Below are 17,368 nucleotides of genomic sequence, written 5' to 3'. Positions count from 1 at the left end.
TCGAAGAATGAAAGTGAGAAACATAGCATAATTGGAGAATCATTACGTAATATTTGTTTTGGTCAATGGAGGTCAACATCGTGGCCAGCGGTCGCTTATTGACTATTACCAAGTCCAAATCCAAGTGGGAAATGTGGGGTGTTGTTTTTTTAGAGACTACGTACCAGAACGTAGATTGGAAAATTAATTTATAGAGTAGAGATATGCAAGAGGAAGAAATTTCCCATAAACCCAGGACCCAAGTACGCACATATATATACCAGGCTTAAGTTTTGGTTATAATTGCTACAAATAAAAGGGCAGGCTTGCTTGCTTGCTAGTTGCTACCACCCATTCATCTTGTCGTTACCCATGCATGTGTTAGTTGTTTACTTATTCTTCTCGATAATTTTAAAAATTATTGTACATGTGTGGGCCTATTACCAAGAAAAAAGAAAGACTTAATTAGCTCCTTGGCTTATTGACTATTACCATATACCAAGTGGGGGGTTATTGAATATTATTAGTGTATTACCAAGTGGTGATGTATATATGTTCCATTAATTGCATTTACTAATAGGAAATAATAGAGACGACTTCAATGTGATGGTGATGGCGGCTGGGTTTCTGGTGGGTGGGGATGCTCAAGTTTTTTATTAAATGTAATATAGTTAGTTATTTAATTATGATTTAAAAGTAGGGTATTGTTATTGACTTATCGGCACTCCAAAAAAGTTATTCTGCATTCTAATTTTAAAAAAAGAAAAAATGTAAGAAAATTTTTACATCTTGAAGTGCATGATAACTTTTTTGGAGTGCCAATAACAACACCCCTAAAAGTATTATAAATTTTTATTGTTTTTTAATAAATGTAAGCATTAAAAGTGAGTTAAAATTATCACATAATTAATCTTGACGAAAAAACTAATAGATATGACTGAAAATGACTTAAAGTAGCCGCGTATATATGCCAGGCTTGAGTTTTGCTTATAATTGCTACAAATAAAAGGGCAGGCTCGCTCGCTTGCTAGTTGCTACCACCTACTTTAGTGATCATCATAAGCATTAGCCAGTAGCCCAATATTAGCAGCAACTCGCTTTGCTAATATTAGCAGCAACTTGCTAGTAGCCCAATACTAGAATTGGAAGTAAGTGGTTGTGATGAAGCTTATCATGCTACTCGCTTTGCTAATATTAGCAGCTGCAACTACAACAGCAGCAGCTCAAGCCCTGCCTCCTCAAGCCAAGTCTGGCTGCCCAACCCACTGTGGTAATCTTACAATTCCATATCCATTTGGCCTTAAAGCAGGTTGTTACCTGAATGAGAGTTTTTCAATCAATTGTGAGGCTAACGGATCGGCGACGTTGACGGAAAGGAACTATCCTGTTACCAACATATCCCTTGATGAAGGTGAGCTGCAAATACAGCACGAAGTGACCAGAGATTGCTATAATAGCTCGGGCTACCAGCAAGATGATGAGAGCAACGCTCCTGTGTTAAGCCTCATGCCTCCCTACACCATCTCTAGCACCAAAAACAAGCTCTTTGCCGTTGGTTGTGATACTATAGTATATATTGAAGGTTACAGAGGCAATAATACTCTCCTAACAGGATGCATATCCTACTGTTACAGTAACTCCTCTGAAAGCCTTAATGATCAGATTCAGGACTCTTGCTCTGGCGCTGGGTGTTGCGAAACGTCCATCCCCAAAGGACTCCAAAATGGTACTATCGATTTGAGTACCTATCACTACCATGTTCGTGTCTGGGAATTTAACCCATGCAGCTACTCCTTCATTACGGAACAGTTCAGTTTCTCCAACAAAAGTTTTGAACAACTGGAAAAGATAGAGATTCTTCCACTGGTTCTCAATTGGGCAATTGGGGATGATCCTTGTGATGCAGCTGAAAAGAGGGACGATTTTGCATGCAAGGCAAATCATAGCGAGTGTGTCAAACACAACAATCATAATGGTTACATTTGCCAGTGCTCGGAAGGTTTCCTAGGGAACCCATATCTCCCACATGGTTGTCAAGGTTGGGATTTAATTTATCTTTGTATAATATACATTGGCCGGGAAGGTTCTCTTACTAGAAAGTCTGTTAAAATAAGATATAATTATGTTAGACCGTGAATTTAATTAAATTATTGTTTAAGTTGATTTTCACCTAAATATGTGGTCTAAATGCACAGTCTCACGGCATAAGACATATAAGTCTAGATCATACGTATGATCTTTGTATTTATATATAACATACACATACACACACGATAAATATGTTAGTTTTTGCAGCTCGAAAATAAACTTCAAAATTGGGGATTTTACCGTATGATCTGTGATATATGGGTTTTGCTTTCTTTTCAGATATTGATGAGTGCAAAACCAATCCCTGCAGAATTGGAACGTGCCAAAATTTACCAGGAAACTACTCTTGTTCATGTCCTAAAGGATACAGAAAAGAAGGCAACACGGATTGCATAAAAAACAATCCGACATCAACGAACCGCATTCTGGAGATTTCGTTGGGTATGTACCAGCCAGCTACCTTGCTATTTACATATATATATATGTATATATATATATATATATATATTAGGGCAAACCACTATTTTGAAGCTCCCTATATATATAAATGGTTATAATATGAAACATGGACGAACACAAGTTTTTCAATAAAACATGAAATGATTATAATTGATTATAATGATAATCGAATGACTAAATGATTTCTGATTTGGTTGATTTTTTGTAAGGTTAATCTTTGAATGGAGACCTAAAATATGAAAGGTTTTGATTATAAGATTACATTATGTAATTGGCCCAAAATGGTGGTTAGTATTGTATTGTCTTATTAACTAGTTAGCTCTAGAGTATTTTTGTGTATATATATATATATATATGAGTTAATTACACTTACACCCCCTGAGGTTTATCGTCTTTTCACATATACCCCTTGGGGTTTCAAAAATTACACATACACTCCCTGAGGTTTCAAAATTATTGTATATAACCCCCTACAAGAGAAAAACTAAATAAACAAAAAAGAAAATATTTGTATTGAGGTTGGACCTTACATCTTGAGTAATCTTATTAGGCCATTTCACCCCTTAGCATGCTTTTTTGCATAATTTCTCATTATTTTTTCTCACTATAGGGGGTTATATACAATAGTTTTGAAATCTCAGGGGGTGTATGTGTAATTGTTGAAACCCCAGGAGGTATATGTGAAAAGACGATAAACCTCATAGGTGTACGTGTAATAACTCATATATATATATATATATATTAATTTCTCCTTAATTTAGAGCTAGCAATCTACTTTTGACATTCAACCCTATGCCATGATATTATAATTACATAGAGTACTAATCAAATTATATAAATCGAATCAAATTGGTTGGGATTTTTGAGTTATGTGCAGGTATCATTGCGGGCTTCTTTGTTTTACTGGTTGGAATTTTCTGGATATATTGCGGAATGAAGAGAAGAAAATTCAAGAAACTCCGAGACAAGTACTTTAAACAAAATGGTGGCATACTTTTAAAACAACAACTGGCTAGTTACAATGGGTCTGTTGAGACAGTAGCCAGAATCTTTACTGAAGAAGAGCTTAAGAAGGCCACAAACAATTACGATCCAAGTGGAAAAATTGGTGAAGGAGGTTATGGAACAGTTTACAAAGGAATACTGCCGGATAAAAAAGTGGTTGCCATAAAGAAGTCCAAAATTAATGCCGCCCCAGTCCAGAGTAATCAGTTTGCTAATGAGGTGATCATTCTTTCTCAAATCAGCCACAGAAATGTGGTGAGGCTCTTGGGTTGCTGTTTGGAGACCCTAACGCCTATACTCGTTTACGAGTACATCACCAATGGCACTCTTTATGATCGCATTCAGAGAAAAGGTGACAAAGCAGGATCACCCCCACTTTCATTGGCATCTCGATTGAGTATAGCAGCATATACAGCAGATGCACTATCATACTTACACTACTCCACTTCCATTCAAATCATACACCGAGACGTGAAAACAACCAACATACTATTAGACGGGAATGACATGGCTAAAGTGTCAGACTTTGGAGTTTCACGACTGGTTCCTGAAGATAAAGATCAAGTGTCAACTTTAGTGCAAGGGACATTGGGATATTTAGACCCTGAATATCTTCAGTCACACACACTGACAGAAAAGAGTGACGTCTATAGCTTTGGAGTTGTGCTAGTGGAGTTACTCACAGGCCAAAAGGTAATTTCTCCTCAAAAGCCTGAGGAAGAGAGAAACTTGGCAAAATTGTTTGTCTGCTCAGTGGAAAAGGGTTGTCTGGATCAAATTCTGGATAAAGAAATAGTCAAGGAGGGGAATTTTGATGTGGTCGAAAAAGTGGCGGATCTGGCACAAAGATGTCTGAGGTTAAGAGGGGATGAAAGGCCTTCCATGAGAGAAGTATTCATGGAGCTCGAGGGATTAATGCGAGATATGGCAAAGCATGCAGGTGGGGGAAAGGCTGATTTCAAACCATCTCCTAAAGAGAGTGATCACTTGCTTGGTTCACCCCCAAATTTAAATGCTGACTTTGTGGATGTTAAAGGTGAAGGTGAAGGTGATGATGGTGGTTCTACTACTATTTTCACCGGTAGTACTACAGACTACGACAGCAGCATGCAAATTAACTCAAGCACAAATGTTAAAACCATATATGATGCTGGACGGTAATTAATTCACTTGTTGCCTCCTAGTGATGATGCATAGTTGAGTTGTAGTTTGTTCAATTTGAGTCAGTCATAGTGCCTTGTAAAATAAAAGTACGTTCTGAATACGTACTTCTGTTATGTGGGTCATTAAGTTATGTGGTCCTTTTTATTTCTAGCTGAAACAAAGTTTAGGTAACGTTTTTGTGCTTGCATAATTAAAGACTAGATCTGTCCTGTTCAAAGTTGATCTAGCTTATATAGTTAATTATGTTATGAATTCAGGAATTTTACTTTATTTCTTAACAAAAATTCACATGTTTTTTCCTTCGTTTGTACTTTATGCAAAGCAAGGAGAGCATAACAGTAATATTGATTACAGAAAAGAAGTTATAATTCAAATCCAATAAAGATAAGAACTTAGCACAGGTTGACAATTATTAAGTAAGAAAACAAGAACAAGAACAATCATGCATGGCAGTAGGTTTTATTAAGCCAAGAACAAGAACCTATGTGTCACTTGTTAACTTAATTTTTAAGTCAATAACCAAACACTCTGTTTTTATATTAAGCTCACGCACCCAAACATGTATCTTCAATACTTCTTTTATATATAAGACACTGATAAGAATTTTATCCCAATAACGTTAATTATATTGCTATAGCTGCACTAGCAAGTAGCAACTGTACTATAAGAAGATATACAGAATTTCTGATGAGAACTCTGTTTTGTTATATGCTTTGACGTTGAGAGTTCTGGTTAATTTAGTGATACAGCCTACTTCTAGAGTTCTAGACTAGAGGGATTTAAATTTAAAAGTGCATACCTTGGAGAGAGTATGTAATTGTAGATCGATGTTAGAAAGACAAATAACTTGTCCGTTTCATTTTTTTTTTTTTTCAATAAAAGAAACCACAGCCTAAGTTAATTGCGTAAAAAAGGCAAGTAGGTTGGCAATATTTCTAGGCATGTGAACCGATCTTGGTTAAACAATTATGTCACTACTTGGCTTTGCGCATTGGCGCATTGAGTATTACCAAGTGGGATGTTCCATTGCATTTACTTCTGTAAATAATAGGAACGACCTCGTGGACAGAAACATTAGAAATAGACTAGTTAGTAAAACAGACAAGTTAGTATATGAGAAAGTCATAGGTTTGTGCCACTTCATCAGATAGATGTTAAGGCTGACAATTTCTAATACAATTCAAATCCACTATATATAATCAAAGTTTGGGAGTTAGGATTGATCAATTCAATTTAAATCCAATACGAACTGATACATGACATGACTACTAATATGTATAATAAATAGACAAGGTGAGTTAGAGTCAACTATGAATAATTCAAGATATGTTGAGAGAAATATTCTATGTCAAGAAAGTAAAAGTTTGTCTTATAATTAATTTATAAGATATAAGGCATCTCTACATATTGTCAATTGGGTTTTGAATTTAATGTTCTAATTTCTACATGGTATCAAAATGAACAATACACATGTTAGGTTCAACAATCATATTTGAACACTACACTTGTTAGGTTCAACACAATCATATTCATCTAGGGACTAATTTTGAGTAGGATACTCGATCTATTTCTAATTTTCTACAATGTATGCTAATCTAGTCCTTCCTCCCAAAACGAACGCAAATGCTCTTAATTACCAAAAGAAAGAAAGAAAAAAAGTACAACTTGAGCAAATAGCTAGTGGGCAACCAAATTGCTCTTTAACATATTATTGATTTTCGGAACTACATCAGCATGATGATAAGACTTTGGGGAATAAGTACTGCTGAGTTGTGTCCAGAGGAGACTCAGTACTTACTGGGGTCACCCATTCATTCAAAGGCTTATGTTGTGGATGTTAGAGGTGAAGGTGATGCGGGTTCTAGTGGTACAATACCAGAGGGTATGACAGCATGCAAATCCAAATGTTAATGCCATATGATGGGCGATAGTTTATTTGACTTGCAGTGTTGGATATATATCGATCCAAACCAATATTGGCACTACTAGAAAAATCTTCACCGGACACAGTGCATTATTTGTGTCCTTATAGTATAAGAGGGCACAAATAATTCTGCTCTAATGACATTGGGCACGGTGCAGCCACAATTAATTTGTCTGTTTTCGTAATTGGCGTTTCCTTTGTTAATAGAGGGCGAATTAAGGGTTATGTGCCAAACGTGTTATGTGCCAAACGTGTAGGCACATATATTTGTACCTCCACTCTAACAAACAGCCCATCTGTACCACTACAGTTGTACTTGACATGACATTCACATAGCACAACTACAAAATTGTGCCCAAAGAGTATATTTTAATAAATAAAAAAAAGCCATCGCTCAAGTCAAGGACGAGAGGGTCCTGCCCAAGAACTTGTTCGCCAAAGTACAAATTCGGTTCAGTTCATCCTTCAATTGAGCATGTGGGCAATTGAGCTCTTCCTTCTCCCATTAATTTGGGTAAGCAGGTTTCTCCATTCTGCAAAACCATGGTTCCTTTCTGCTATAAAAATGGATCTCTGAGGCATATTTGGTATTCCATTAATGACTACTAATGTACATGATGTCCTCTTTTGATATGTTCATCTTCCCTTTGTCTCTTCTACCATTACTTTGTGTCCGTTCAGGTTGGCCTCGCTGAAAATAACACAGATATATTTTACAAAAACTAGCTCCGTATCATACTGCAAAAGGTCAATGTATTTTAAGTAGTATGAATATTCGAGGATTAAGAACCCAACGCCTAAAATATCAACATATAATTTACATTGTAACTGAGTACATTTCAAATGCAGGTGACATTCACATTAAAGAAGAAATTATACCTCTTCTATTAATTTTTTGAAGACGTGAAAGGGGACAATCCATTCTGGGCAATCAACAACATCAAAGAGGATTAAGACCTTTGCTTTTCATCAGGATGTGAGTAGTTGGACACTCCTTAAAGAAAACTACACCACAACAACAGGAGATCAAAAAAACAAAACCCCTATTAGCAAGTCCCTCAATCTCAAACTAAAAACAAAAATAACACATATATAAAAGAGAGAGGGAGAGAAAGAGAAGGGGAGGGAGACAGAGACAGAGTAAAAATGAGAGAAAAAAAAAATTAAAAAAACATAAACAAACCCACCCACCCACCCTAACCTCGTCCACCGCCGGCTGCCCCTCTCACCACTGGAGGTCGATTGGGTCGCCGGCGAACCACGGTGGTCCGGTGACGGAGGCAGGTAGAGGAAGAAAGAGTAAGGGAGAGAAAGAGAAGGCAGAGAGACAGAGACAGAGGGAAAAAGAGAAAGAAGGGGAAGGAGATGGAGAGAGACATACGGAGGCAGGTAGAAAAAGGGTGATAGCCCATTGAAAAAATCAATCTGGTTTATTGGGAAGTGTAATGTTGGATGTAGTGTTGTGAAAATATTCAATTGGCCACATATATTTGTACTTCCTTAAAATGTTTAGCAATAATTTCTGACGGTGATGTGATGAAAGATTATTTAAATATTAATTTAGGCACAAAATTTTGTGTCCAATATAAAAGGACACAAATAGGTAGCACAAATTATGTATGTCCAAATATATAGAGCACGTATCAACGATATATATGCTCAATGTAAAACAGGTGTCACATATATTTGTGCTCAATAGCAATTTTTCTAGCAGGGTGGGGTATATTACTTATTAGTGTATACTCATACAATGTGGGTCTTAATTTGTATATACCGATCCAAACCAATATTAGGGTATGTTAATTGGTAAAGTTATGTTAATTATTACATTACATTGTAAGTTTCTTTGAAATACTAGATGGAATCCGTTCAAACTTAAAATTGATTATAAGGGTATCATCTTTTTTATATTACATCCGTTCATACCATTTTTAATTCCACATGTGTACTATTTCTAATTTTCTATAATAGATGTGAAGTCCATTTATATAAGTGGGCTTTATCTTTATTAAAAAGATAGTACATATGTGGTATGAAAAATGTGGCACCTCTAATATTGCTTCCCTAGCCTGTTAGTTGGTGAGAGAAGGCCGGTGAAAAGGAAGAGTTTGCTTGTGGACTAAATTATGAGTGATTGTTATACCCATATTACCTTATTTGACTTCTTATATTATCACTTATATTATCACTTAGCATTCTCATTTAACTACCAAATGGTATCTTCCGTTATCTAACATTAAAAAGAAAGAAAGAAGAAGATTATTTCTACTAATTACTATCAAATTGTAATTTCTTCAACAATTTAATATGCATAAACATGTTATTATACAATATTGATTTCTTTAAAAAAAAATTATTAGTGAAGTCACCTTAGTGAAGTCACCATCTTGACTTGGTTAAAGCTGCAATTTCTTATTTTTCTTGAACCAATAAGATTGATAAATTTTTGCTCAACCCTTTCCTTCTTTTGTTTGTTCTTTTTTTTTTTTGGCCACCTTCTTATTTTTGTTCTTTTAAATTCAAAGACTAATCACATAATTACAAAGACTATACATCTTAGCCCCTACAAAAAAATTTCAACAATTATATGTATGATAGAGACAGAGAGAGAGAGAGTTCGCTTCTTAAACCATTTTTTCTAGTTAAAATATCAGTTTTCTCCCTAGCTGAGTTCGCTTCTAAAGCCAATTATCCGTTTCATGGGCTTTACGATTGATTGCCTGATGAAAAGGCCCAACTGCATCAGAAATCCGTGCTATTCTGAAAACCCCGAAATATCTTTTCCATGGATGATCCAATTACCACTTACCCAGCTCAGCTTGGTTGTTCTCGAAGACTTCAAAGTTCAAGCGGGTTTTGGCGCCAACAGTTGGTTATATATACTCTGTTCTGCTGAGCAAGAAATCACACAAGTATATTATATACACTAAATCACAGTTAATAATTAAGAAAGCAGTGCTTAGATAAAGAAAAAAACACATAAATCTATTTTTTTTTCTTATTGCATGATTAATAGAAACTCAATTGGTAATCCCACTTGATCTCTTGCTTGTGCTTGACTTTGCGCTTATTTACAGGAAATGGAAAAAAAAAAAAATGCCCCTTGGCTTATTGGCAATTGGCATAACCAAGTGGGCTTATTGAGTATAAACAAGTGGGATTTCCTCTGCAAACAGCAATTAAATAATAGAGACGACTTCAACATGATACAGGAACATTGGAACAGACAGATAAGTACGTATGGAGTCTATTGACTATGGAGGAAGACATTTCCCCTAACCCCTTGACCATGAGGCCCTATAAAAGACCATGCAAGCAACCACTTACTTTACTCATAAGCAATACAAATATTTGTAGCAATATTCCACTTAATTACTAGAAGGAGTTAATTGAAGTAGTAGAGGTGCCATGGCCTTACTTGGGAGGATGCTTGTTCTACAACTCTCTTTGGTGGGATCAGTACTACTGGCGTTAATATTAGCGGCTGCAACAACGACAGCAGCTCAATCCCTGCCTCAAGCCCTGCCTGGCTGCACTGAGCGCTGCGGTAATCTCACAATCCCATATCCATTTGGCATAGGTGATGGTTGCCACCTGCCACAGGGAGATAACTTCTTTGAAATCGTATGTAACGATACCATTGACCCCCCATGGCCAAAAGCAGACTGGGTGGGTAGTGGTATCATTGCTACTAACTTCTCCCTTAATGAGGCTGAGATGAAGATATTACAGTACGTAGCCAAAGATTGTTATGACGAAAACGCTCTGCAAACGGACAACAACAGCCCTTACCTAAGGGTGCCAGCTCCTTTCACCATATCAGATACCAAAAACAAGTTCATTGCCGTTGGCTGTGACACTTATGCAATTTTCCAAGGCTTCCGAGGCGAAGAAGAGTTCATAACCGGCTGCATGTCCGTGTGCAACAACCTCAGCAGTGTTGATCAGGACTCTTGCTCTGGCGTTGGGTGTTGCCAAACTAACATCCCCATTGGACTAAAAAATCGTACTGTGACACTGAGTAGCTATAACAATCATACAAATATATGGGACTTTAACCCCTGTAGCTACGCCTTCATTGTGGAAGATGACCAGTTCACATTCTCCAATACAAGTTTTCAACAACTGAGCAACATAGAACAGCTTCCAATGGTTCTTAATTGGGCAATTGGGGTTGAGTCAGACCCATGTAATGAAGCTGAAAAGCGGCAGGATTTTGCATGCAAGGGAAATAGCAAGTGTGTCAACCCCCAAAATCGGAATGGTTATATCTGCCAGTGCTTGCCAGGTTACGAAGGGAACCCATACCTCCCAGGCGGTTGCCATGGTGATTATCTCCTAGACACATCAAATATATAAATATATGCATCTCTTATTCACACACACACACACACACACACATATATATATATATAAATATGTTAGTTGTTGCAGCTGGAAATTAAAGCTCAAACTTGGGATTTTACCGGATTGACTTGTGATGTATGGTTTTCCTGATCTCTTTTCAGATATAGATGAGTGCAAGTCAAACCCTTGCAGTAATGGAACTTGCATAAATTTACCTGCAAATTTCTCTTGTTCATGTCTCAAAGGGTACAGAAAGGAAAACACGACGACTTGCGTAAAAAACAATTCCACATCAAAGAACACTTCCCTGAAAATTTCATTGGGTATGTACCAGCTACCTAGCTATTTACATATTAACAAGTGTCCTATAACATGAAATTGCTTAGTGCTTGTATGACGGCTTAGTAAAGCAAACATAAATATGGTAAATAGATCAAAAAGCTTTTCTGAGAACAGATGGTGAAACTAATACTATATATGTCAGTGAACAGTAAAACTAGGGACCGGATCTGAAAATCCATTTATTTTATTTGTGCTACTTTTGGATCCAAAACTCTAACCTAAATTGATCCAGTACATGTTACATTAAGAAGATTGATTACAAAATATAACATTACTTAGGAAGACCCAAATGTATCCATTTCACTGTGATACATATGATAATATTTATTCTTATTATAGTCAAACCTTTGAAGCTCAAGAAGAAAAAATAAAAGCAAGATTTACTATTCTCTTATCTATTTTTTACATTCAGCCCCATGCCATGATATTTACTTATATAAGTAATTAAATTATATAAATCAAATTAAAGTGGTTGTGATATTTAAATTATGTGCAGGTATCATTGTGAGTTTCTTTGTTTTACTGGTTGCAATTTTTTGGATATATTGTGGAATGAAGAGAAGAAAGTTCAAGAAACTTCAAGACAAGTACTTTAAACAAAATGGTGGCTTACTTTTAAAACAACAACTGGCAAGTTACGATGGATCTGTTGAGACAGCAGCCAGAATCTTTACTGAAGAAGAACTAAAAAAGGCCACAAACAATTACCATGTAAGTGGAAAAATTGGTGAAGGAGCTTATGGAACAGTTTACAAAGGAATACTCTCAGATGAAAAAGTGGTTGCAATAAAGAAATCCAAAATTAATGCTGCCCCAGCCCAGAGTAATCAGTTTGTTAATGAGGTGATTGTTCTTTCTCAAATCAGCCACAGAAATGTTGTTCGGTTGTTGGGTTGTTGTTTAGAGACCCCAACACCTTTACTAGTTTACGAGTACATCACCAATGGCACTCTTTACGATCACATTCATAGAAAAGACGGCAAGGCAGGGCCACCACCACTTTCATTGGAATTGCGATTGAATATAGCAGCAGATACTGCAGAAGCACTAGCATACTTACACTACTCCACTTCCTTGCAAATCATACACAGAGATGTTAAAGCAACGAACATACTATTAGACAAGGATTACACGGCTAAAGTGTCGGACTTTGGAGCTTCACGATTGGTTCCAGAAGATCAAAATCAACTATCAACTTTGGTGCAAGGGACACTCGGATACCTAGACCCTGAATATCTTCAATCAAACACACTTACAGAAAAGAGTGACGTTTATAGTTTTGGAGTTGTCCTAGTGGAGCTACTAACAAGCCAAAAGGCACTTTCTTTTCAAAAGCCTGAGGCAGAGAGAAACCTTGCAAACTTCTTTGTTTGTTCAGTGGAAGGGGGTCGCTTGGGTCAAATTCTTGACGCTGAAATAGTCAAGGAGGGGAATTTTGAGACTGTTGAAAAAGTGGCGGATCTGGCAAAAAGATGTTTGAGGTTAAAAGGGGAGGAAAGGCCTACGATGAGAACAGTATCCTTGGAGCTCGAGGGGCTATGTAGAGATATGGCAGAGCATGCAGGTGGGGGTAAGGCTGATTTCAAACGATCTCCCAAAGACACCGACCACTTGCTTGGGTCACCTAATTTAAACGCTTACGTTGTGGATGTTAAAGATGAAGGGGATGATGGTGGTTCTAGTAGTAATATTATAACCAATACTGTTGAGTATGACAGCAGCATGCAAACTCATGCCCAAATGTTAAAGCCTTATGATGCTGGGCGATAACTTATTGACGTACAACTTGTCCTTCCTAGTGATTGTGTATTGAATTGTATTTTGTTTCAGTTTGAGTCAGTTCCTTGTAAAATCAAAGTATGTCAGCATACATGCTGCTGGAATGTGGGTTGTAAAGTTATCTGCTATTTTTTATTTCTTCATGAAATAAAGCTATGTAACTGTTTTGTACTCGTATAATTAAATACTAGATCTGTCCTGTTCAAAATTGCTCTTATGTACTTTATGCAAAGCAAGGAGAGCATAACAGTATTGATCATAGGCAAGAAGTTTTAATTCAATTCTAATAAAGATAAGAACACAATGACAAGTAAGAAAACAAGGACAAGAACGTTAAGTGTAAGCTTACAAACACATCCTACATGAGCAGAGTTAGACTCTCATCACAAAATACCAACACATGAAATGAAATAATTAAACCAATAGTTTTTACCATTCTAGCCATAGAAAATGACTTACAAAATATCAAGTAGATGCCACTGGATTTCCGAATGCATATAGGAAGGAAATAGAACACCAGTAGGTTTGACCATCCCCCTTCAGACAGACCAGACTTTTCTAGGTCCTTTGCCGGGCCTATTGCCCTTGTAAATTTCAAACAAAAGAAAAGGCATGCTTTAATTTGATCCTGAAAAAAGGTAATCCTTGTCAAAACAACTGACGTCAGTGGAAATACTAAAAAATGGAGGCAATTTTTGAGTGAACAGTGGCAATTTGCCGACTATTCGATGAGTTGTACCGAGTTCTCGGTGAAAGTGTCGAGCGAAGTGAACCAATCTGTCACTGTGTTTTTGTAAGTGGGCCAGCCGATCGATTAGGGTATTTTTCTTTTTGGACTTAACCCAATAAAATATAAGTCATATATGTTGAAAGTTAGCCAAAATATTTTATAAATAAAGTTTTTAGGGTTACTTCATGTGGTGAGGATGAATAGGATACAAAGTTAATATTAGAATATATCTAGAATTCGATTCCCTCTAATATAATAAAAAAAATATTTAAATAAATGAAACACCGAACATTATTTAGAATTCAGAATGTTTAAGACTTATTTTGTTTATAATAAAAAAAGACCATACTTATTTTGTTTATAATATAAAAAAAGACCTATATTGTTTACAAGAGGGATTTCCGTTTTAGTTGGTGTGAGAAAAGGTTATAAGAAAGGGTTTATCGACTGGATGTCAATGTATAATGAGAATTCAGGCCAACAAAATTAAAAAATTAATTAGAATATGTACGTAAATGTGACCATAGTACCTTAATTGACTTCTTATTTTATTCATGGCCAAAAAAAACTTCTTATTTTATCACTTAACTTCATTCTCATTTAACTACCACATGGGGTATCTTCTGTTATTTATCCTTTTTTTAAGCAAAAGATTCTTTGTACTTACTATCAATTTGTTTCTTACATAATTTAATATACACAAACAACCTGTTATTATTGATTGTTTTAAGAAGAAATGAATTAGTGAAGCCATCGTGGTTACTTAATTAAAGCTACTATTTCTTATTCTTCTAGAAACCAATAAGATTTAATTATAAAATTTGTTCAACCTTTCCTTTTGTTTTTATTCTTTTGAATACATAGACTGTACAGCTAATTGTAGCTAAATATATATGTAATGTATATATGTTATCTATTATAATGTTAGATATATTGTTAATATATGTGATATTTATTAAAGCAAAGAATTTACTTCGCCATCAATAATACATTATTCTCACAATCCATACTATTTTTAAATAAAATGTTTTTCATATAGTATGTCATATATATTGTCAAACTGTAAATTTAATAGAAAATTAGGATTAAACGCAAACTCCAATAATTTTTTGGTATAGCATAAAAACCATATAATATTTCAATTGAACTACTAAATTTAAATGTAGTTTTTTAGATTAGGTCACAAAAATGTTGATCCCTTTGATTTGAGCCTTTTCTATTTGACATTTTTATCCTTTGGCCCACATATGATGGGTGTTATTTAAAATTTATAAAGTTTTGACAAAATTACCCTTGAGGCTTTTATATTATCTTGAAAATTTGCTAATATAGTCTCAACTTCACATTTAGTTGTGACTGTACGACACTCACAACTTCAAATTTAGTTGTGACTGAACGACAGTCACATTTAAGTTGTGAGACAGTCATAGTTAAGTTGTGACTTAATTGAATTATTTTTAGATAAATTATACTACAATATAGTATAAATAGAGGTCAAAACAATACTTTTACGCAAAATAATACATAGTATAGTGGTGTGAATTGTCTTTTTCAATTTACCAAGACAGTCACAGTTAAGTTGTGACTGGATTGATTTTTTTTTTTAATACAATATAGTATAAATTAATGTAATATTTGTGATGTTATATTATTTTTTTTTAATTGTAGTAGCATGTGATGTAATATTTGTAAATTTTAATACCTTTTACTTTATTATTTTGTTTGACTTTTCAACTAGTACCTAATCTAAAATGCTATTTAATTTTGGTACCTAAACTAAAAAGTTATTAAAATTTAGTAGTTAAAATCAATGAACCTTAGTTATTATTGGGAATAAAAATACTACAAAATTTATAGCAGCTGCTGATTAACTGCTTGGTAAATTGTACTAGGTCAATATATACTCTTTAATATTTAAAGAGCATTGTTATTTATACTCATATACATATATATATATATATAAACGCCCATCATCATAAAATTAAACCCCAATCTCTTGCTTTCAGTATCCGTTTCTCTTTGATGTCAAGTAAGAATGGAGGGTTTTTGATACGTCGCTTTGGATTCCACAATCTCCATTGTTGAAAACTCAAGCCCACAGTGGGTATGCAGGGTAGCCAACGAGGATTTGCTGATGTCACGGCCGACGATGAGGAGGTGAAGGGGTGGCGAGGTTGCTATGTTTGGGTGGGTGGAAGTGGGGCTTTTGGTTTTTCTTTTTATTTTTTTTTAATTGGGTTTTCTTTTAATTAAATACAAGTTTTCTCTAATTTATTATACAAAGTTAAGTATGGTTAATTTCTAAGACATCTAGCATTAATATAGAATGGTGGTGATACTCAATTAGGTGAGCAAATTTGCCCTCCTTGGTAATACACTAATACTTTATAACCCCATAACCCCGTCCACTTGGTCATAGTCGACAAGCCAAGGAGAAAATAGGTGTGTAAACCCAAATAACATACGATTAGGTCCATTGATTTTAACTACTAAATTTCAATAATTTTTTAGTTTAGGTATTAAAATTAAATAGCATTTTAGATTAGGTACTAGTTGAAAAGTTAAACAAATTAATAAAGTAAAAGGTATTAGAATTTACAAATATTACATCACATGCCACTATAATAAAAAAATAAAAATAATATTACATCACAAATATTACATTAATTTATACTATATTGTATTAAAAAAAATCAATTCAGTCACAACTTAACTGTGACTGTCTTGGTAAATTGAAAGAGACAACTCACACCACTATACTATATATTATTTTGAGTAAAAGTATTGTTTTGACCTCTAGTTGTACTATATTGTAGTATAATTTCTCTAAAAAAAATTCAATTAAGTCACAACTTAACTGTGACTGACTCACAATTTCGATGTGACTGTCGTTCAATCACAACTAAATTTGAAGTTGTGAGTGTCGTACAGTCATAACTAAATGTGAAGTTGAGACTACATTAGCAAATTTTCAAGATAATATAAAAGCCTCAAGGGCACTTTTGTCAAAACCTTATAAATTTTAACTAACACTTATCATATGTGGGCCAAAGGATAAAAATGTCAAATGAAAAATGCTCAAATCAAAGGGGCCAACATATTTGTGACCTAATCTAAAAAATTACATTTAAATTTGGTAGTTCAATTGAAATATTATATGGTCTTCATGCTATACCAAAAAATTATTAAAATTTGGTATTTAATCCTAATTTTCTATAATAACTATTGGTCTATGTATTTTAGGAGGGTTGAGACACGAAAATATATATGTTATATAGATGTCATAATTAAATCTTGAATCGGTGACATCATTTTGATTCGTCACTGCCTCTCAAGTAGAATAAATAAGATTATGGCATAAAAAAGGACCGATCGTCGCTATGGTCAATTTGGCATGTGAACTAATAATCTTTAGTTAAAACATTAATTAATGATCTCCCTAGCTGACAGCTTGTGCTTGACTTTGTGCCTATTTACCAAGAAAAAAGAAAGACTTGCTCCTTGGCTTATTGACTATTACCAAGTGGGGTTGTAGGGATGTTGAATATTAT

General features: G+C 34.9%; 1 protein-coding gene and 1 pseudogene across 3 annotated transcripts; both read left to right on the top strand.

Moving 5' to 3' along the window:
- The first annotated feature begins 1,140 nt into the window (after nucleotides 1–1,140).
- Nucleotides 1,141–6,626, top strand: LOC147297264 (wall-associated receptor kinase 2-like; annotated as a pseudogene).
- Nucleotides 6,627–10,027: 3,401 nt separating this feature from the next.
- LOC147297263 (wall-associated receptor kinase 2-like) lies at nucleotides 10,028–13,078 on the top strand. 3 transcript variants are annotated; one of them, XM_086252594.1, is made up of 3 exons: nucleotides 10,028–10,946; nucleotides 11,128–11,289; nucleotides 11,805–13,078. In XM_086252594.1, the coding sequence occupies exons 1-3, from the start codon at nucleotides 10,028–10,030 to the stop codon at nucleotides 13,076–13,078; spliced, it is 2,355 nt and encodes a 784-aa protein (XP_086108720.1). The 3 variants fall into 3 exon arrangements, with proteins under 3 accessions (XP_086108720.1, XP_086108716.1, XP_086108726.1); XM_086252590.1 differs by having other exon boundaries at nucleotides 11,778–13,078; XM_086252600.1 differs by having other exon boundaries at nucleotides 11,128–11,299; nucleotides 11,818–13,078.
- Nucleotides 13,079–17,368: the final 4,290 nt, after the last annotated feature.

This window comes from Dryas octopetala, chromosome 1 (assembly GCF_963921425.1).
Source record: "Dryas octopetala chromosome 1, drDryOcto1.1, whole genome shotgun sequence".
Lineage (NCBI taxonomy): Eukaryota > Viridiplantae > Streptophyta > Magnoliopsida > Rosales > Rosaceae > Dryas > Dryas octopetala.
Note: the sequence above shows the minus strand (reverse complement) of the source record. Positions and strands in the feature narration are given on the sequence as shown.

Bases quoted from the DNA above. Each gene is read 5' to 3' on its own strand.
- LOC147297263 (XM_086252590.1), top strand. From the start codon at position 10,028: ATGGCCTTACTTGGGAGGATGCTTGTTCTACAACTCTCTTTGGTGGGA. The intron at 10,947-11,127 runs GTGATTATCTCC...ATCTCTTTTCAG, and splicing joins CCTCCCAGGCGGTTGCCATG to ATATAGATGAGTGCAAGTCA. The intron at 11,290-11,777 runs GTATGTACCAGC...ATCAAATTAAAG, and splicing joins TTCCCTGAAAATTTCATTGG to TGGTTGTGATATTTAAATTA.